This window comes from Osmerus eperlanus, chromosome 22 (assembly GCF_963692335.1).
Source record: "Osmerus eperlanus chromosome 22, fOsmEpe2.1, whole genome shotgun sequence".
NCBI classification, from domain to species: domain Eukaryota; kingdom Metazoa; phylum Chordata; class Actinopteri; order Osmeriformes; family Osmeridae; genus Osmerus; species Osmerus eperlanus.
This window is the reverse complement of record NC_085039.1, coordinates 11398236-11420727: the sequence shown is the minus strand read 5'-3', so window position 1 is coordinate 11420727 and position 22492 is coordinate 11398236. Positions and strand designations below refer to the sequence as shown.

At 45.8% G+C, this 22492-nt stretch overlaps 3 protein-coding genes across 3 annotated transcripts in view; 1 reads left to right on the top strand and 2 right to left on the bottom strand.

The window, feature by feature from the left end:
• Window positions 1-6633: 6633 nt before the first annotated feature.
• On the bottom strand, window positions 6634-7877 carry LOC134009193 (trace amine-associated receptor 13c-like). Its single transcript, XM_062448919.1, has one exon. The coding sequence runs from the start codon at window positions 7875-7877 to the stop codon at window positions 6903-6905; it is 975 nt and encodes a 324-aa protein (XP_062304903.1). The 3' UTR covers window positions 6634-6902.
• A 1094-nt stretch (window positions 7878-8971) lies between these two features.
• On the top strand, window positions 8972-10114 carry LOC134009192 (trace amine-associated receptor 13c-like). Its single transcript, XM_062448918.1, has one exon. The coding sequence runs from the start codon at window positions 8972-8974 to the stop codon at window positions 9950-9952; it is 981 nt and encodes a 326-aa protein (XP_062304902.1). The 3' UTR covers window positions 9953-10114.
• Window positions 10115-11094: 980 nt separating this feature from the next.
• The window catches only part of LOC134009191 (patatin-like phospholipase domain-containing protein 6), a 23792-nt gene continuing 12394 nt past the window's right edge, over window positions 11095-22492 (bottom strand). The window contains 12 exon segments of the mRNA XM_062448916.1: window positions 11095-12655; window positions 12693-12806; window positions 13001-13161; window positions 13922-14009; window positions 14115-14231; window positions 14613-14765; window positions 15023-15171; window positions 16473-16589; window positions 19111-19189; window positions 19191-19228; window positions 22034-22103; window positions 22185-22411. Of these exon segments, the coding sequence (XP_062304900.1) occupies window positions 12741-12806; window positions 13001-13161; window positions 13922-14009; window positions 14115-14231; window positions 14613-14765; window positions 15023-15171; window positions 16473-16589; window positions 19111-19189; window positions 19191-19228; window positions 22034-22103; window positions 22185-22411 (1265 nt within the window). The 3' untranslated portion in view covers window positions 11095-12655; window positions 12693-12740.

Here is a 22492-nt window from a genome sequence, read left to right as displayed (position 1 = left end):
TGGTTAGTGGTAACTGACTTAAATTTTTGTACTCGCTGTGATATATTGTTTTTATTATTGTTGCTTGCTTTTTCCACAGGTACACTTGCACTTATAGCAGTTCATGTTGTTTAATTGTAACTTGTTTAACTACATGCTCTTATGGTTCTTCCCTTTGGCACTTATTTTGGTTGTTCACAATGTGTGCTTCATGTTTTTGCTACTCGCAATGTTCTGTGGCTATCTCGTTGTTATGATCAGTGACCTATGCACTTTGTAAAGCTCTCTCTTGGAAGTCGCTTTGGATAAAAGCGTCTGCTAAATGAATAAATGTAAATGTTGTAAATGTAAATGTAAACAGACAGGACAGTCATGTATGAGATCATAACAAGGCTGGCTGTGTCATTCATACACCCAGCATTGAAACCAGACACTTTATAGAAACAATCATGTTGTTTACAGGCACCTGTAATTTATGGTTGATTGTAGTGCCATCTTTTGACCAGCAGATGGCGTCTTCTTCCTGCACTCTGGTCATATTGATTGACTGGCAGTGCTTTGTTCATCCCTTCAATTCTGACCTTTGTTATGACCTTTCACCCTCAAACAACAGTTGCCTTTTTGTTTGGTATGCTAAAATACATTTATTTAATTAAAATTTTAAATGATAAGCTATCTTTGATTTTTGTTTCCCCTCTTAGGCCAATGACTAGAACTCACTGTAGTCGTTTCTGACAGGGACGTGTAATAAACTTCAAACTTCTAGAAAATGTAAAAGCACACACTGCAAGAAGACAATCAGGGAAAGAGCTCTTTTATTTATCAACACTTGCACATTTCAGAGTTACTGTCTCATAAAACAGTACAATACCTAAGTATACTTGTTGGGTATAGCAGCAAATACACGATACTCTACAAAACAAATGCGCATATAATATGTAAATTATGAAGAAACATGGAATATTGAAACATATGTAAAAGATTTAAAATATACCATGTTAAATCATCATATGTAGCAGATTAACATAGTGCAGTCTGTCTAACATGGACAGATACAACCACTCAGGGATGCAGCCTTAGATTTAACTGAAATGCTTTCATGCTGTAAAACAAAGAATTTTAACATGATATCATATTATTTTTTTCCCTATTTTCCTGAGTTTAGCTTTAATTTCCTTTAACTTTGGACTAGAACAGTAACCCTGTGCAGACTCAGCAGGTATATAGCAGGTATATAATTAACATATAAATTGAGTCAAATATGATAAATATCCCATGATTACCGTAGTATATCGAAAATGGACGGTTGAAGCACAGTCACACAGTGCACTGAGCAGGAATAGTAACTCATTGTCATTTCATCATTTATCAAACCATTAAAACCCTGTCTCCCTCTGAGACACAGTGAGAAGGTGGACAATGTAAAATAGACACTACATCAGGTTGAGTTCAGAGGAGAAGGGCTGCAGTATCTTCAGGGTTATGATGCATTTCACAGACTTTTTAAACCACTGGTAAAAGAAAGCATAGATCAGAGGGTTGAGACAGGAGTTCATCTGATAAATCCAAATCATATTGATCTGTGAGGACCAATTATAAAAGAAAGATGAAAAGAAGTATGGAGTAAAACAAAGCAGATAAACTACTATAACTATACTGAGAGTTTTTGCTGCTTTTCTCTCAGATTTGCTCTTCTTCATCAAGTCAGTATTCAGTGAGTTGAATTTGATGCTCCTGGCCTGGGAGATTGCCACAACAAATATTCTCACGTAAAGAATAATGATAATGCCAAAAGGGAAAATAAATGAGACCAAAAGGTCGACAATACCAGAGTTGGGTAAATATATGAACACACACAGTCCAGTACAGCTGTCGTATGCATTTGAGTTACCCAAGTGGTCCATCAGAAAACACCCACAGTAAATTACAGAACAAATCCAGTTCAGGACACTAGATAAAATAGTTCTCCTCATCGTGACCCTGGAGGGATACAGGAGTGGTTCACACACAGCCATGTAGCGGTCGACAGATATGAGAGCCAGGTTCCATACCGAGGAGAAGGTAGAGACTGTGCTGGTATATGGGACCAGAGCACACATCAGCCTGCCCAGGTACCAGCAGGGGTTGGATGTTATGATCATATCCAGAGGGATCATCTGTGCTCCCACCAGCAGGTCGGCCAGGGCCAGGGAGAAGATCAGGACGTTGGTGGGGGTGTGGAGCTGCCTGAAGTGGGAGATGGAGATGAGGACCAGCATGTTGAGCAGCACCGTCAGCAGAGACACAAAGGAGAGGGCTGTGTAGACGAGGGCAGACTCGTTCCTGGAGCGAACCTGCGTCTGGCAGGAAGTGTTGAGCTGGCAGGACAGAAGATCTTGTATCTCCTCCTCTCCTGGCAGGATCTGCATGAGGAGGCAGAGGAAGAGAGATCAGCTCACCCACCTCCCTGACCTACCTCACCACTAGAGTCCCCTCCTGTATTTATCTCTGAAAGGTCAGTCCTTCAGCTTCCTCTCTGTCTCCCCTTTTCCTTGTGTCCTTCCTCCTAACTTGCGTCACCATCTTCATCACCTCCTCTTCCTCTCCCCCCACCTTCCAGAATAGTCAACAAACTTCACTAATGAGCTTGAACTCTCAATCGGCGCCAGAGGAGCCACTTAACACCTCTTTCTGTTTGTCTGTTTCCATGACGGTCAAACTCTCACATGCTCGAGAGCAATTAAATGTGTTCGTAATCAAGTAGTAAATATGAACAATTGTACAACAACAAATACAAATGATGCAAAACATATTGTTAATTGCAGTGATGGTGTTACTCTGGTCAAAACTAATGACGTCTGTTTCAACCCTGTTAAACTAGAATATGACCAGCAGGTGGCAGCTCCTTACACTTCGGTTGCACTGTTTGACCATCAAGGCCCAGTTTCTCCCAGAAAAAAAAAAAAAATCTTAGATGATGCATAACATGGGCTGTTTTTGAAACAGAGTTCATAAAACATGTACTGTTAGCCTTACACTACATGAACAGCAGCAAGGCCTAATTGACGTGATCTGATATAAAGATAAAACGTCACTCTTCTGATGGTCTGTCAAGTATCATCAATTAAGCAAACCTAAGACTTGCTGTTTTAATGGCAAGCCATGTGTACACGTTAAGGAGAATCATTGTGCTTCATGAATCAACAACTGCTGTGTAAACACGTAACTGTATCACTGACTTAACCTCTGTAACCCCACTGCATATTTCTGATCACTACTTTATCCAATTCTCTATCTCTCTCCCTCCAACTCCTTCTACCTCCCCTCCCCTTGTAACTTTCCGGCGCAACCTCCGCTCCCTATCCCCCTCCCATTTCTCCTCTATTGTAACATCCTCCCTCCCCCCCATTGACGAGTTCTCGTCCCACCCCACTAACACTGCCACCGACACCTTGTTAACCACTTTAACTGCATCACTTGACTCTCTCTGTCCCCTGTCAACCAGGCCTGCGCAATCTTCTCCCTCCTGCCCGTGGCTTACGGATGTTATTCGTGAAGAACGGTCCACCCTTCGGGCAGCTGAGAGGAGATGGCGCAAGTCCAAAGGCGGTCTGGACCTTGATAAGTATCACTCCCTCCTCAAATCCTTCTCTTCTCACATAACTGGTGCTAAAACCCTCTACTTTCTGAACAAAATTAACTCTGCTTCAAACCCCCACAAACTTTTTTCTACCTTCTCCACCCTTCTTAACCCACCTCCCCCACCCCCTCCCTCCACCCTGACAGCAGACGACTTCTCCTCCTTCTTTGAGAAAAAAGTCGCCGACATTAGCAGTCGGTTCCCTAAACCCACCTTTCCTACCCTCTCACCCTCCATGACTGACCCAACTAAATGTCTAAACTCTTTTTCTCCCCTGTCTGAGGCAGAGATCTCTGACCTCATTCTCTCTCATCGCCCCACCTCCTGTCCCCTTGATCCTATACCCTCCCCTCTCTTTCAAACCATCTCCCCCTCCATCATAACTTTTCTTCTCCATGTCCTAAACTCCTCTCTTACCTCTGGCACCTTCCCCTCTGCCTTCAAACAGGCTAGAGTTACCCCTCTAATCAAAAAACCCTCCCTTAACCCTGCCGTTCTCCAGAACTACAGACCGATATCACTGTTACCCTTCCTTTCAAAAACAATTGAACGTGCTGTATCTAACCAACTGTTTAACTTTCTCTCTCAGAACAACCTGCTTGACCCCAACCAATCGGGCTTCAAGACTGGCCACTCCACAGAGACTGCCCTCCTTTCAGTCACCACTGCCCTCCAGTCTGCCAGAGCGGCTTCCAGGTCATCCGTCATCATTCTGCTGGACCTTTCTGCAGCGTTTGATACGGTTAACCACCAGATCCTGCTCGCCAGACTTTCTGAGATGGGCATCACTGGCACTGCACTCCAGTGGATATCATCCTACCTGTCGGGAAGATCCTACCAGGTTTCCTGGGGAGGCAAACTGTCAGGCCCTCGCCAGCTCTCCACTGGTGTCCCACAGGGCTCCGTCCTTGGACCCCTCCTCTTCTCTCTGTACACCACCTCACTTGGACCAATCATCACCTCCCATGGCTTCTCCTACCACTGCTACGCTGACGACACGCAGCTGTACCTGTCGTTCCCCCCGACCGATCCGGGGATCCCAGCTAGGATTGAGGCCTGCCTCACAGACATCTCCGCCTGGATGACCGAGCACCACCTCCAGCTGAACCTCGCCAAAACAGAACTTCTCATCATCCCGGCTAAACCCTCCATCTCCCACGATCTCTCAATCACCCTGGGATCTGCGACGGTGACCCCTTCATCCTCTGCCAGGAACCTTGGGGTTACCATGGACGACGAGCTCTCCCTCACGGCCCACATTGCTGCGGTCTCCCGGTCGTGTAGATTCACCCTCTACAACATCCGGAAGATCAGGAGATACCTGTCTGAGCACTCCACCCAGCTGCTAGTCCAAGCACTTGTCCTCTCCAAGTTGGACTATTGCAACTCGCTGCTCGCTGGTCTCCCAGCATGTGCAACCCGCCCTCTTCAGAGGATTCAGAACGCAGCGGCCCGCCTGGTCTACAATCTACCCAGACGCTCCCATGTTACCCCGCTCCTCATCTCTCTCCACTGGCTACCTATCATGGCCCGTATCAGATTCAAGACCCTGGTATTGACCTTCCGAGCAGTGAACGGGACTGCACCCGTCTACATCAAGTCTCTCCTGCAGCCTTACACCCCCACCCGTCACCTACGGTCTTCTTCAGACAGGTGGTCCCACCGCTCAAGACCGCCCGGTCCCAACACAAGCTCTTCTCCTGTCTGGCCCCCCAGTGGTGGAATCAACTTCCCACCTCCATCAGATACACTGACTGTCTCTCCACCTTCAAGAAAAGGCTCAAGACGGACTTGTTCCGAGAGTACAACGGTACTTAGGAATGGTTCGCTTGACCCGATGTTAGTTTCCTCAAGGATCACAATGACTCTTGCTTAGAGAATTGTTGCTCTTGTGGTTAGTGGTAACTGACTTAAATTTTTGTACTCGCTGTGATATATTGTTTTTATTATTGTTGCTTGCTTTTTCCACAGGTACACTTGCACTTATAGCAGTTCATGTTGTTTAATTGTAACTTGTTTAACTACATGCTCTTATGGTTCTTCCCTTTGGCACTTATTTTGGTTGTTCACAATGTGTGCTTCATGTTTTTGCTACTCGCAATGTTCTGTGGCTATCTCGTTGTTATGATCAGTGACCTATGCACTTTGTAAAGCTCTCTCTTGGAAGTCGCTTTGGATAAAAGCGTCTGCTAAATGAATAAATGTAAATGTTGTAAATGTAAATGTAAACAGACAGGACAGTCATGTATGAGATCATAACAAGGCTGGCTGTGTCATTCATACACCCAGCATTGAAACCAGACACTTTATAGAAACAATCATGTTGTTTACAGGCACCTGTAATTTATGGTTGATTGTAGTGCCATCTTTTGACCAGCAGATGGCGTCTTCTTCCTGCACTCTGGTCATATTGATTGACTGGCAGTGCTTTGTTCATCCCTTCAATTCTGACCTTTGTTATGACCTTTCACCCTCAAACAACAGTTGCCTTTTTGTTTGGTATGCTAAAATACATTTATTTAATTAAAATTTTAAATGATAAGCTATCTTTGATTTTTGTTTCCCCTCTTAGGCCAATGACTAGAACTCACTGTAGTCGTTTCTGACAGGGACGTGTAATAAACTTCAAACTTCTAGAAAATGTAAAAGCACACACTGCAAGAAGACAATCAGGGAAAGAGCTCTTTTATTTATCAACACTTGCACATTTCAGAGTTACTGTCTCATAAAACAGTACAATACCTAAGTATACTTGTTGGGTATAGCAGCAAATACATGATACTCTACAAAACAAATGCGCATATAATATGTAAATTATGAAGAAACATGGAATATTGAAACATATGTAAAAGATTTAAAATATACCATGTTAAATCATCATATGTAGCAGATTAACATAGTGCAGTCTGTCTAACATGGACAGATACAACCACTCAGGGATGCAGCCTTAGATTTAACTGAAATGCTTTCATGCTGTAAAACAAAGAATTTTAACATGATATCATATTATTTTTTTCCCTATTTTCCTGAGTTTAGCTTTAATTTCCTTTAACTTTGGACTAGAACAGTAACCCTGTGCAGACTCAGCAGGTATATAGCAGGTATATAATTAACATATAAATTGAGTCAAATATGATAAATATCCCATGATTACCGTAGTATATCGAAAATGGACGGTTGAAGCACAGTCACACAGTGCACTGAGCAGGAATAGTAACTCATTGTCATTTCATCATTTATCAAACCATTAAAACCCTGTCTCCCTCTGAGACACAGTGAGAAGGTGGACAATGTAAAATAGACACTACATCAGGTTGAGTTCAGAGGAGAAGGGCTGCAGTATCTTCAGGGTTATGATGCATTTCACAGACTTTTTAAACCACTGGTAAAAGAAAGCATAGATCAGAGGGTTGAGACAGGAGTTCATCTGATAAATCCAAATCATATTGATCTGTGAGGACCAATTATAAAAGAAAGATGAAAAGAAGTATGGAGTAAAACAAAGCAGATAAACTACTATAACTATACTGAGAGTTTTTGCTGCTTTTCTCTCAGATTTGCTCTTCTTCATCAAGTCAGTATTCAGTGAGTTGAATTTGATGCTCCTGGCCTGGGAGATTGCCACAACAAATATTCTCACGTAAAGAATAATGATAATGCCAAAAGGGAAAATAAATGAGACCAAAAGGTCGACAATACCAGAGTTGGGTAAATATATGAACACACACAGTCCAGTACAGCTGTCGTATGCATTTGAGTTACCCAAGTGGTCCATCAGAAAACACCCACAGTAAATTACAGAACAAATCCAGTTCAGGACACTAGATAAAATAGTTCTCCTCATCGTGACCCTGGAGGGATACAGGAGTGGTTCACACACAGCCATGTAGCGGTCGACAGATATGAGAGCCAGGTTCCATACCGAGGAGAAGGTAGAGACTGTGCTGGTATATGGGACCAGAGCACACATCAGCCTGCCCAGGTACCAGCAGGGGTTGGATCTGGTGATCATATCCAGAGGGATCATCTGTGCTCCCACCAGCAGGTCGGCCAGGGCCAGGGAGAAGATCAGGACGTTGGTGGGGGTGTGGAGCTGCCTGAAGTGGGAGATGGAGATGAGGACCAGCATGTTGAGCAGCACCGTCAGCAGAGACACAAAGGAGAGGGCTGTGTAGACGAGAGCAGACTCGTTCCTGGAGCGAACCTGCTTCTGGCACGAAGTGTTGAGCTGGCATAACAGAAGATCTTGTATCTCCTCCTCTCCTGGCAGGATCTGCATGAGGAGGCAGAGGAAGAGAGATCAGCTCACCCACCTCCCTGACCTACCTCACCACTAGAGTCCCCTCCTGTATTTATCTCTGAATAATACCTATCTGTCTCCCCTTTTCCTAATGTCCTTCCTCCTAACTTGCGTCACCATCTTCATCACCTCCTCTTCCTCTCCCCCCACCTTCCAGAATAGTCAACAAACTTCACTAATGAGCTTGAACTCTCAGTCGGCGCCAGAGGAGCCACTTAACACCTCTTTCTGTTTGTCTGTTTCCATGAGGTCAAACTCTCACATGCATGAGAGCAATTGAACATGTTAGTAATTATGTACTGAATACGAACACTTATACAGCAACAAAAACACATTATGCAAAACGTATTGTTAATTGCAGTGATGGTGTTACTCTGGTCGAAACTAATGACGCCTGTTTCAACCCTGTTAAACTAGAATATGACCAACACTTTGGTCACAGTTTGAATGTCGAGGCTTTTTTCCCCACGTAAAATCTGCTCTTACAGAATGCATAACATGCATGGGCGGCTCCAGGGAGGGGATAGCAGGTGCTTGCACCCCCAAGAAAGACCAAAGCACCCCGATAAAATAATTTCTGGAAAATCCGATCCGAAAAAATAAATATGATATCATGTAAACGTTTTTTGTATTACAGTAAGAGAGCATTTCAGTTCAATCTTATGCTGCATCCCTACATGTGTGAGTGGTTATATCTGTCCATGTTAGATACACTGCACTATGTTAATATGATACATATTATGATAATTCTTTATATGCTACATGTTAAGTTTTTACATATGTTTCAATATTCCATGTTTTTTCATAGTTTACATATTATGTGCTGCATTTGTTTTGTATAGTATCATGTATTTGCTGTTATAGGCTACCCAACAAATAAACTTAATGACGCATTCTGGAAGGTGGGGGGAGAGGAAGAGGAGGTGATGAAGATGGTGACGCAAGTTAGGAGGAAGGACATTAGGAAAAGGGGAGACAGATAGGTATTATTCAGAGATAAATACAGGAGGGGACTCTAGTGGTGAGGTAGGTCAGGGAGGTGGGTGAGCTGATCTCTCTTCCTCTGCCTCCTCATGCAGATCCTGCCAGGAGAGGAGGAGATACAAGATCTTCTGTCATGCCAGCTCAACACTTCCTGCCAGACGCAGGTTCGGTCCAGGAACGAGTCTGCTCTCGTCTACACAGCCCTCTCCTTTGTGTCTCTGCTGACGGTGCTGCTCAACATGCTGGTCCTCATCTCCATCTCCCACTTCAGGCAGCTCCACACCCCCACCAACGTCCTGATCTTCTCCCTGGCCCTGGCCGACCTGCTGGTGGGAGCACAGATGATCCCCCTGGATATGATCACCAGATCCAACCCCTGCTGGTACCTGGGCAGGCTGATGTGTGCTCTGGTCCCATATACCAGCACAGTCTCTACCTTCTCCTCGGTATGGAACCTGGCTCTCATATCTGTCGACCGCTACATGGCTGTGTGTGAACCACTCCTGTATCCCTCCAGGGTCACGATGAGGAGAACTATTTTATCTAGTGTCCTTAACTGGATTTGTTCTATAATTTACTGCGGGTGGATTATGAAGGACCACCTGGGTAACCTACATGCATATGATAGCTGTACTGGACTGTGTGTGGCAATATATTTACAATACTCTGGTATTGTCGACATCCTTCTCTCATTTCTCTGCCCTTGTTGTGTCATAGTTGTTCTCTATATAAGAATATTCACTGTTGCAATCTCGCAGGCCAGGAGCATCAAGTCCAAGTCAGTGAGCACTGAGTCTGACTTGATGAAGACAAGTAAATCTGAGAGAAAAGCAGCAAAAACTCTCAGCATAGTTATAGTAGTTTATCTGGTTTGCTTTGGTCCATTATTCTGTTCACCTTTGTCTGACAATTGGTTTGCACAGATTGTTATGATTTGGATTTTTCAGATGAACTCCTGTCTCAACCCTCTGATCTATGCTTTCTTTTACCCGTGGTTTAAAAAGTCTGTGAAGTACACCATAACCCTGAAGATACTGCAGCCCTTCTCCTCTGAACTCAACCTGATGTAGTGTCTATTTTACATTGTCCACCTTCTCACTGTGTCTCAGAGGGAGTCAGGGTTTAAATGGTTTGATAAATGATGAAATGAGAAGGACCTGTTACTATTCCTGCTCAGTGCACTGGGTGACTGTGCTTCAACCGTCCATATTAGATATACTACATGGGATATTTACCATGTTTAACTCAATCTTTTTATTAATTCTATACCTGCTGAGTGCACATGGTTACTGTGCTAGTCTGCATCTTGCAGCTTGTTCAGAGAGTGGGGATGTGTGAAGGGTGAGGTATCACTGACTGCCTGCAGGGAGAGCTGTAGCCTTGACCCCATTACCCTGTCAACAGTCTGGTCAAGACAAACAATCATACTTGGTCAGGACAACAAAGCAAATGCAAAGGGATCCCGATTTAAAATATTTACTTGTATTGCTAATTATTTTATTAGTGCATGAGAGCATGAATGGTATCTTATTTGGATCATCTTAAAACGACTTATTAGCACAGTTTGTGTTAGAGATGTTTGTGTCTTCAGCTGATTCAGGGCATGGGTGAAAAAGACTGTTAGTCCTTCTACTTCCTGATCTCAATGAATCTACACCACACTCTGGTTACATGTTTCATAATGTCACAGTTTTCCTGGCAAATATCTTAGTAGAGGCTTTTGTTTGCACATAAATAATGTGATTGATACAATAATTGATGTATAAAAACACAGTTCATTACTTGACTGTATCATCAGATTGATCTGTACTAAAATATGAAAATATGAACTTATTATTAATAAATCAGTTTACCAGACTGCCTGAGTCACTGCAGTGTTTGTGTTCGTATTCTCAGTTCAACACGTTTTACAGCAAACTGATGATCGGATTATTTCTGTCTACGACTACCAAGTTCAAGTTGTCTATCTAATCATTAAGAATCAATTATTTATATGTGTTCCTTCCTGTAAGTGCTTGTAGTGAGAGTAAACCAATCAGTTCATTGTGTGAACACAGTCAGAAAACATGTCAAACTGCAATAAAAGAATAAAATAAATAAGAATTCTAAACTCATACACCCACGCATCCAGATAGTTTTCCTAAATTGAAATTCAAGGGAAAAACAGAATCCACAACAGCCAATGCCACACTGACCAAAGTAACAAAGCAAGTGTCATTCACGTCGTTATTTATATTCATTATTCAGTATTCATATTATCAACGTTAAATAATAGGTTACATCCCATTCATTTTCCAGTCTCCACTGGCATCTTAAAAGGGAAAGCAAAAAAATATATATTGGTTTTTCCAACAAACTAGTTATCCGAGATATTCATCTGTGCAAAGTAGCTAAAGCCAACAACTACCGATAAGAGTTATTTATGTACTACTGTGGGTTATTCAAATATCCAGTTGTATTTTCCTTTTTTTCTGTGTTAAAATGGCAGATAAAAAATAGAAAAAGCTAGTGGTATCACAAACAAATAAATAAAAAGCAAAAACAAGTTGGTAAAAATATTGAGAACATGATGAATGGGTCGAACAGGAAACTGTTTCAGGCATACGTTCCCACATTTTGCAGCACAGCATCAACGGAAAACATACATTTGTTTCTTTTTTTTTTTTACAGAACTTACAATTATCAACATGTGCGTGTAATATAGATATTAACATCTCTAACACAAGTTTGCATCATTAACTGTACAGTAGGTTCAATCAAATGGCTTCTGTGACATTTTAGAAATGAGTACATGACCCATGTAAAGCAGAAATTGGGAGAGATGGACAGCGTGTGTGTGTGTGTGAATGTGTGTGTGTGTGTGTGGTGGTGGTGTGGGGGGTGATAGTAGATAATTGGCAAACCGACCCTCATTGTTTTGTATGTGTTTACAAGACAGATTCAAATGGCCTTGTCATCCTCTGTTTCAAAGGCTATATGGCTGAAACACTCACTGACATTCACAACTCAATTCATAGTTATTTACCTACAGCTGCATTCAGTCAGTCAATTCATTTATTTTTTCATTGTAGTACCATTTTATTAATTAGACTAATATTTTGGTCTCTAAGGTATCTCTGTACAGTCTTGTCTATTCCTCTCTAAATGTCTTCTGATTTGATTCCAACTGTTTCTATCCATCATTCTAGCTCTGATACAACTCTTATCCACCCATCCATCCACACATGCACCCATACATCCTTTGAAATTTCCATCCATCCATCCATATATCCATCCACCCATCCATCCATCCATCCATCCATCCATCCATCCATATGACCATCCATCCATCTGCAAACAAAAGTTGGATAACAAAATACCTTTTGGTCTCTTCAATCAGAAAGAATACCAATAATGACCAAGTGTGACTGTGGCCAGACAGGCAGGACGTTGGGGGGTGCGGGCCAGCCAGGAACCTCACTGGGTCTCTCTCTGTTTGTGGCTCCCACAGGTGAGGCCTGGGAGCAAGGACCAAGTTCAGGAAACAAGTTGGTCTTCAGTCTGAGGAGGGGGTGACAAACCAATGGGACGAACCAGCTTGCAGGGGCTTCAAGGGTTAAGGTTCAAAGGTCAAGGGAATAAAGTGTTCTGCTTCAAACCAGCAACACACAAAAAGAAGGCATGAGATTCAGACAGCTGCTGTGGCTGACCTGAGGTCAGTCTGTCCTCTCACATCCTCTCACGTCGCCCTCTTTGCTCTTGATCTTTTCCTCCATCCCCTTCTCCCTTCTTCCTCCCCTCCTCCCTTCTTCCTCCCCTCCTCCCTTCTTCCTCCTCTCCTCCCTTCTTCCTCCTCTCCTCCTCCTCTCTGCTCCTCTGTCAGCAGTCGGAGAACTCAGAGTCGTTAGCAGCTTTTCTCCGCTGGCGGATGGTCTTCTCCTCATCCTGGGGGACCATAGAGGGCCTTTACCGTGGGTGTCAGTGTGTGTGTGTGTGTGTTGGGAGTTGAAGCGAGCGAGTGCATGCAAGGGATCGAATGTCACGTGTGTGTGTGCGTGTGTTGGGAGTTGAAGCGAGCGAGTGCATGCAAGGGATCTAAAGTCACGTGTGTGTGTGCGTGTGTTTGCATACATACACACCGTCTGGAAGACTCCGTTCTGGCCCCATTCTCCGGGCGAGTGGTCCTCCTGGTCCTCCTGGTCGTCGGCCTCCTCCTCCTCCTCGTCCTCCTCCCCCTCCTCCTCCCGCACCGTGTCCATGCCCTCCTCCTCGTACTCCGTCAGACAGTCCGACTCCTCTGCTGAGGGGCGCGGCGCAATCCCAGTAGAGACACACGAGAGCCTTTCTATTATTTCTATCGAGACAGGCATCTTCACACGGTAACACCAGAGAGATGTTGTCCTCAACAGACATCTCCTGAGTCTGTTTAACCCTTGTGTTATCTTCGGGTCGTTCTGACCCATCAGTCATTGTGACCCACCGTCGTATTGCGACAACTTTACCGCATACAAAAACAAAGTGAAGCATTTTCTTTTAACCGTTGGGCTGTCTCAGACCCCCCACATTGCGAAGGTTAAAAGAAAATTATTTTTATTTGTTTTTGTATTGGGTAAAATTGGGTAAACACAACGATGGTTCGTTATGAACCTTTGGGTCATGTGACCCGAAGGCAGCACGAGGGTTAAGTGTCTATCCAAATGAAAGTTGTATCTAATTTTTTCATATCACTTTAAGTAAGATCTCAATGTATCTGTCAAAGTGAGTCAGTGTTGGCGAGTCAGTGTTAGCGAGTCAGAGTTAGCGAGTCAGCGTTGGCGAGTCAGTGTTAGCGAGTCAGAGTTAGCGAGTCAGCGTTGGCGAATCAGTGTTAGCGAGTCAGAGTTAGCGAGTCAGCGTTGGCGAATCAGTGTTAGCGAGTCAGAGTTAGCGAGTCAGCGTTGGCGAGTCAGTGTTAGCGAGTCAGTGTTAGCGAGTCAGCTTCAGCGCATCAACGTTAGCGAGTCAGCATCAGCGAGTCAGCCAGTCAGCGCGTCAGCGTTAGCGAGTCAGTGTTGTCGTACCGTCCGCAGCCACGTAGGTCTGGACCGGCTCAATCCTGGACACGATCTCGGCCAGGTCGGTGAAGTCCGCCCCCGGGCAGGTGCACGTCTGAACCAAAACACGGAAGAGTCCGGAAGATCCCGTCAGACCAACCAGGAACATCTGACATGCTCAGAGCACCTGAAAAGGTGTGTGTGTGTGTGAGAGACTTACGTCGGTCTTCTTGCTCTCGCTGTAGTCGGCTGAGCGGTGATCCTTCAGCATCTTGTGGATGATGTCACCGCGAGCCCAGCCCGTGAAGAGCAGCTTGCCATGCTGGTATCCCACATCCTGGAACACACAAGACACTGCTGACATGACCACTACAACGACACACAACGACTTAACCACGTTTTAAAACCGCTTCCTACTGGCCTTTTGAGCATTCCTCCCAAGCTTACTTATTTTCATGGGGTGCAAGTACACATCACTAAAGATGATATCGGCCTTGTCGGTCTCTAGAACACAACCTTCTTTCCTGCCTTCAGGGGATTCCCTGATCCCATGAATGGACAGCTGACCGTTCGGTGAGAGAAGCACAAATCTTAATCTCTCCTGTTATGAAATGTATATAGAACACTGCAGTTCTAGAACTGGTTCCGGGGCGAGGAGGAGGAGGAGGAAGAGGAGGAGGAGGAAGAGGAGGAGGCGGGCGGAGGTTGAGAAACTCACGTAGATCTCGTCAAACTTGCCAAAGTCCATGGTCTTGAAGCGGTCGATGGGCGGTCGGATGTACTCGCAGTAGGCGCTCTTCTTGACCACCTCCAGCTGACGCACGCATGAGACGTAGGCCAGCCTGGACTGGATCTCTGCCATGTCCGGAACCTAACACAACACCACAGCACAGGTAAGCATGTCCGGAACCTAACACAACACCACAGCACAGGTAAGCATGTCCGGAACCTAACACAACACCACAGCACAGGTAAGCATGTCCGGAACCTAACACAACACCACAGCACAGGTAAGCATGTCCGGAACCTAACACAACACCACAGCACAGGTAAGCGTGTGTGACTGTGTGTGTGTGTGTGTGTGAGTGTGTGTGACGGTCACCAATGGTCAGTTCTAAGGACGCGTACCTTCACTTTCTCAGCCCAGGGGTTGATCCGTTTCCAAAGCAACCACCAGCCGGACAGGCTGTCGCCATAGTTACAGAGGTCAGTCTCGTCCTGGCTGCCTACGTCGATGGCGATCACCGTTTTGGCGCCCATGTTCCTGGCGATGTCCGCTGTGGGGTGTCATGTTGCCACGGGCAAACACACATACACACCCACACACACACACATAGGAGCACATACACACAACGCGAGCCGGCAGCGTGGACAATAAAAAAAGCAGATTGGGGTTATTATAATAGTCAGTACCAACACATCTCTACACCACTTACATGTTCAAACCCACACTACCAGTAACACATACAGCCAGGGCACAGCATCAGCTGTGTATTACAGATCACAGCCAACACCTTTAGGTCTGATTCAAATAGAACAGGTCAAATTTGGGAGAATGTTTGGGATTTGTAAAGGCTAACGCCTCGATGGTGTGTGTGTTTCTAGAGTGTGAGTCGTAGCCCTGGGTTACATTCAAATATCAGTTAGTACCTTCCACAGTGTTGATCAATTGTAGGTGAGAAACAGCCATTCATTTGCACAATTCCCATGAGCTTTAGTGATTATTACCCATCTGGCAACACTGAGGGCTGGAATGTGACTGGGGTCAATCTAGAACAGATTTTATTTTTGTCTGCGTTCATTGTCAACGCTATGTAAACAATGTGCTGAAATTGCAGATCTTAATTTTTTTAGATAAGAATATACTACAGGTGAATTTCAGCATGCAGATAATCCCCAATCACTGCCTGAAGTATTTCATTTTCCAGTAGAAATGACCACACAGTACAGTACTAAGTAGAGATAGTGTCTTTGAAAGACAGATAGTGTCTGTGAGACAGATGGGAGTGTCAGTGGAATGTCAGGAATGTCAGCAACTACAGTGATTGTAGAAGAGCATTTCCTCTGGTGAACACAGAAAGGACAAGGCACACTGGGGTCATTTGGTTTTACTGATACCTATTCCGACTTGTGATTTCAAAGCCAAGAAATATTTTAGTTCCCGTCCCCAATTGTTCTTCTCCACCAATCAGACACCAGGGAGCCTACCACAACCAATAACAATCCTATATGCTGCTTTTACCCCAATCTGATACACAACACAAGCCAATCAGGAACATGTTCAGAACACACTAGCAGGTCTATGTTCCCCAACAGTCTTGTCATTCGTTCTCAGATTGGGGGAAAAGATTCAACACACCACTCAGAAACTACCCTCCACGACCTCAACCACGCTCGGTCCCTCCATACAACTTACCCATGGACCACATACTGTATTCACCACCACCACCACCACCACCTCCACCTGTACCTTCCCCCTCCAGGGAGGTGGAGAGGCTTACAGTGGGGGGGGGTGGGGGGGGGATGGGAGGGGTGGGGGTGGGAGGGGTGGGAGGGTGGATCTGCTCTCTCTACTTGCCTGGCAGGTTGTTGATGTAGCCACCATCCATGAGCAAGTTGCCATCTTTGGGGTCGCACAGGGGTGGCAGGTACCCAGACAGGGTCATGCTCGCCCGCACATACCGCCACAGTGAGCCTGGCACACCGGGAGGAAGGAGGGAGGAGGAGGAGGAGGGGGGATAACATCTCAATAATGTTGCCGTTGGGTTAGTTGCGAACGCAGTCCACGAACCCTGTGTTGGGGGGCGGTGAGAAGGAGTACAGTTACCCTGACTCCCCCCCCCCCCCCCCCCCCTCCAACGGTGGAAATGTAGAAACTGCTTACCTCCAAACTCAGGTCCGCACCTGTTCAAAACTCTCCGTGCCCCGTGCAGAGACCTGTGTGTGTGTGTGCGTGTGTGAGAGCGGGGTCTCTACACAGGGTTAGAAGAGAGAACTGACGTGGCGTCACAGAGTACCAGGGTAAACTTGAGATCCCCAAAATCCGCTCCACCAACAACAACCCTATCAACTGCCCTTACAGAATCAAAAACACCGTCATATTCAGAACACTTTTTCACAGCTTCTCTGTATGCTGAGACAGCACTGACTCATTTTACCACCATTTTTTTAAGCACTGTTGGGTGTGTTGAGGTGGGCAAGTGTTTGGGGACCTCACATTGAACATGGAGAGGAGAAACCAGCCTGCCCTATCCTGAGCTCTCTGTCATGCAGTACCACTCCGGTCCAGCAGAGGGCATCGATAACACGGGGGCAAGCCGGGGCTGCATGGGTTGGAAGGAGAATGAGCGCCACAGAAAAAGAGGATGGTGCAACTGTGCTCGTAGTTTGAAGTAAAGGGGAGTCGATAGCGGAGTTTCTCAATATTTAGTTCTGTGGGGTGGAAAAGTTTAAGAAGGAGTCCGTACAAAAAATAAACTTTTGCAGACTAACAATGTTCATCACAGACCTATTTTGGGCCCATGCTACTCAGAAACAACCCCTGCTTCTTACTTGAGTCTTCCAAAAGTTTTTGTTGTTGTTGTAAACACATACCAGATGGTTGTGTTTTGCTAAGAGGAAAGAGTAGGATCCAGAACACTTTCATATAAAAAATAATTAAAAAAAGCAGAAAAATAAATTATATATAAATATGAAAAGGGTACGCCAACGACTGCCATCGATATATATTTAGAAAAAATATATAGATGCGCATATCAAACACAATTACTGCACAGGCCACATGCACATGGATGCAAGCAAAGCGAGGGTGAAGACAAGGTGCTTGTAATGAAGCGTCAACATGTCCTGTAGGTCGGTGGCAAACACCGGAAGCTAAGCACAGATCCACACAGTTTGTGCATTCGTTGGTGGGAGAGAACAGGACCAAGCTAATGGACACGGTGGATAGACTCAGAGAAAAAGGGATGACAAACCATATAAAATGGAGAAAAAGCAAGGAACTTCGGTCGTTTTTCCTCAGCCAACACTGAACACCAAAACACCCGAGCGCCCCTGGAGCTCTTGGGGCGACCTGGATGTACCTAACCTGCCTTGAACGGCCAGCTCTTCCCAAAAACAGCTTTGTGCGCTTCGTCTTGCGTCTCAAAGTGGAACTCCCGTCCGAAAAGAAACTAAGCGTACCACCTAGCCTGTCACAAGTCTACAGTCTGAACAGACTGACTCCCCACTCTATGACTCAGTCTGAACAGACTGACTCACCACTCTATGACTCTATGAAGAAACTGTGACTCTGTAGACAGATTATATGACTCTTTAAAAAGATGAAATGACTTTAAACGGGTGGTTTGCCTCTCAAAATCAGATTCTCGGAACAGATTCAATGACTTTAAACAGAGGATTTGACTCTGAACAGACACTATGACTCTGCAAACAGATGATTTGGCTCTGTGAACAGACTCTGACTCTCTAAACGGATTATTTGACTCTCTAAATAAACTCCTCTGATTCATTAACATAACTCTGCGTCACTTAAAGGGGGCTGAGACCCAAGCACAAAGCTTTCTGAGTAAAGTGGGGAAAAAGCAACAAGCGTGGAAAGGACTTGGAAAGCTGGTGAATCATTGTAGGGAAAAGCGAGTGTGTGTGTGTGTCAGCCAAGTGCCAGAACTGTGGAGATGAGGAGGAGGTGGAACCAAGCAGGACGACCGACCACAAGAAGCAGGGACCATCTTGCACCTCTCTCTCTGACCGATCCGATATGACTGACTCTGGAGGTGAGGGCAGGGCTAAACCAATCAGGGACTAGAGTATTGGGGTGTGTGACTTGGAGAATGTGAGGCCAATTTGAATGGAGTGAATGGGCTGTCAAGTGGTTGGGTAGGCAGGCTGAATGTCTCCCTCTACTCACACACTATAACATGCCCAGAGGTAAGCTATAGCAAAATCCTGTTCATGTGGTATTACTAACATTCCTTCCAAACCATGGGCTCCCAATGTCCAACTGGTCAGGGTGGGGGTGTGTGTGTGGGGGGGCGGGGGGGGGGGGGGTGGGAGTTAAAGGGGGGGGATGTAACGGAAAAAGGTTGAGAGGGTGAGAGACGGAACTTGAGGACGGAGGAGGGTAGCTCGAGTTGGTTGATTGTCTTTTTTAGGTTTTTTGTTCATTTGTTGTTCCCCCCCCCCCCACCGGGAGGGAGCGGAGTTTGAACTCTGACCTGGGACATTGTTGACATAGCAACCGTCCACAAGCAAGTGGCCATCCTTGGGGTCGCAGAGGGGGGGCAGGTAGGGGGTTGTAGGAGGCACTGGCTCTGACATAGCGCCACACGCAGCCTGTCAGAGGGGAGATGGAGAATGACAGGAGGAGGGAGAGGAGAAGGAGCACGTCAAACACAGAGAGAGGAGAGAGAGAGAGGGAGAGAGGGAGGGGGAGAGGGAGACAGGGGGAGAGAGAGAGAGAGAGAGAGAGAGAGGGAGGGAGAGAGAGAGAGAGAGAGAGAGAGAGAGAGAGAGAGAGAGAGAGAGAGAGAGAGAGAGAGAGAGAGAGAGGGGGGGGGGGGGAGAGGGGGAGAGGGGGAGAGAGAGAGAGAGAGAGGGAGGGGGAGAGAAGAGAGGGGGAGAGAGGGAGGGGGAGAGGAGAGGGAGAGAGGAAAGAGGAGTGTAAAAAGAGAGAGGGCCGGGGTAGGAAAAGAGCAGTGGATGAAGTAAGAGTGAGAGGGTGAGAGAGAGAGAGAGAGAGAGAGAGAGAGAGGAGTGAGGGATTGGGAGAGAGAGAGAGAGAGAGAGAGAGAGGAGAGAGAGAGAGAGAGAGAGAGAGAGAGAGAGAGAGAGAGAGAGAGAGAGAGAGAGAGAGAGATTGAAGGCAGCGAGGGACAGAGAGGTAGAGGGCAGAGGGCAGGAGGCAGCAGAAGGGATGAAGATGGCAGAGGGGGAATAGCATTTATACACACAACCTGATCATCCTCTATCTAGAAGCCACGGTCACTTCTGGCACAGACAGGCAGTTCAAAAAGACATTTTGACAACATGGATGGTTGGAATTCTACCCGTCAGCTCAGGACTCTAGTGTGCTCGCTTGGTGTTGGTGTTTAGTTGGCGTGTTTTTGGTGCACGTTGTTTTTCATTAGCGTGGTTATGTAGATAACAGAACCTACAAGAAGCCAGAGGGAAAGGGCGAGAAAATAGAGAGAGACACAGGTCGGGAGAGAGAGCAAGAAAGAGAGATCCAGATATCTAGAAGGCCGGTTGAGAGGTAAGCTGGCGTGCAGAGAGAGCAGGACATAGACGCTGACTGACATTGTCACCTTGGTAACAGCCTAGTGCTACGGGCGGCCATCTTGAATAACCGTGAGAGAGTTTCCGTGACAACTACACTACAGCGACACGGTGTTCTCAGTTGGAACTGGAGTGAGAAATGTTCAAATTACAACCAAGAGCCCACTGCTGCCTGGCCTGATTGTGTGGGCGAGCGTGTGAGTTTGTCCGCGTTGCACCGCGCATATATGTGTGTGGGAGCACATCAGAAAAACGACTGGGTCTAAGGAGGCAAGGGAGGGAGGGAGGGAGGGAGGGAGGGAAGGAAGGAAGGAGGGAAGGAAGGAGGGAAGGAAGGAAGGAAGGAAGGAGGGGCGAACTAAGTAGAAAGCAGGAGGCTAGGTGAGAAGTGTTCTGGATCCTACTTGTTGACGAGGACGGGAGAGATGAGAGAGGGGCTACTATGCCTACATACAAGCTCTACGTGACAGCCTTCTGCATGAAACAGTCTAGTGGGACCAGCCCCTTCAACGCACAAAAGCAGTTCATTGAACTAAATAACAAGTTAAAATCAATAGAGCAGGGTTCTAGCAGGGGTGGTGCTGGCCAGGGTGTACACAAAGAAAAGTATAACAAATAAAATAAAATAAAGAAAGAGTCATAAAGGTGTGAAAGATCTATGTGTTGACCTGAAGAAAAACTGGAAAAGATGTTGTAATGTAAGGAGGAAATGACTGACTCAGGATTTGGAAAATGAAGGTAGAGAGAGAGTGTGTGAGAGAGAGAGAGACAGAGTGAGAGAGAGAGGAAAGCTGGGTCCTAGCAGTTAGTGCATACACACATGCCAAGATGCAATTCCAGGCATTCATGTGGGATTCAAAAGGACAACCCCACGACCTTAAACGACCTCCCCAAATCCAGCATCAGCTAATATCCAGATAGTACATTATTTTTAGAGTTGCCAAATCAAGGCTTTTCCAAATACAAGCCAATTGTTTTGTTACGTAACCGGAAAAAATTATGAATGAAAAATAACAATAAAGCTAAGATGAGCTGGATTTGTGGGGAGTCAGTACTACCCTAGCTACAGTTAGGAGTGGTGTCTATTCTCACTCAGTCATTCATTACTCCTTCAAGAAGCAGAATACAGTCAGTCACACAATCAGTCAATGGATGCAGAGTCACACAGAGACACGAGGATCTAGAATTATAGTCATCTAGAACGACACTATACAAGCCCATAACCCACTAGAAATGATATAGATACATGTTACGGCCACATGTTTACGTATATTTATATGTGTGATGAAAAATGTGTTTATCTGCAATTGTGAATGTTGTTACAGTTTTTAATGTTTAGAATGATACGCAGCATGGTTTTCTTGACCTACAGAGTGAACTCTCTCTCATCATTAGTGTAGGGTGAACGCACTGGAACAAGGGTTAGGAACTCACCACATGTAAACCAGTGGTGAGCATATTTAAGAAGAGACAGACTGGAGGAGATTAGATGAATACCCATGCTTTCAGTTAGACCCGTGTCGTCTGGGGCAGAGACGCCGGGAGGGAACTGGAGGGTTTAAAGCTGTCAGTGGGGGTTAAAATGGACCCTGTCTCGAACTGAAATACACAACTTGTAATGAATGTACGAGTCTGTGTGTGTGTCTGTCTGTGTGTGTTCAGAATGTTTGAGAGCGTGCGTGTCGGACTACAGGACACGGATCACAACTATCAAAGCCCTACCAGTCTTAACTCCTGATCTGGTCCCTGTTCAATACTCATATCTAACGCTGAGAGGGACACAGACTACAGTCAGCCAATCATAAACAGCAATAGTGAAGGAGGGGAGGGGCCTCGGGTGGGAGTCAGCTGTCAATCACTCACCATCCTGGTGCACACGCATGGCTGAGGCTGTGATGTCAGTGGTGACGTTGAAGTATGGCAGCCATAGGTCCTGGGCACACACACACACACACACGTGTAATTATGTACACACACACAGACAGCACACACAGCCCTGGCAGTGAGCGCTCACCTCAGCTTGCTTGTCCTGGAACACCTTGGAGATGCTGGTGTTGAAGGCGGAGCCAGAGAACATGGAGGTGATGGGATAGGTCAGGTCCAGTACCGTCTTAAACACTGAGTTCATCGCCTTAGATGGACGGAGAGAGATAGAGGGAGGGGGAGAGGGGAGAAAAGGAGAGAAAGAGGAGGAAAAAGGACAACAAGAGAGACAAAGAGACAGACCTCTTACAATTCTGACTGATCAAGGTCCCACGAGCGCAGAGCACACACAGAGGCGCGTGCTGGGAGCCACAGGAAGCGGGGAGCAGAGACCGACCT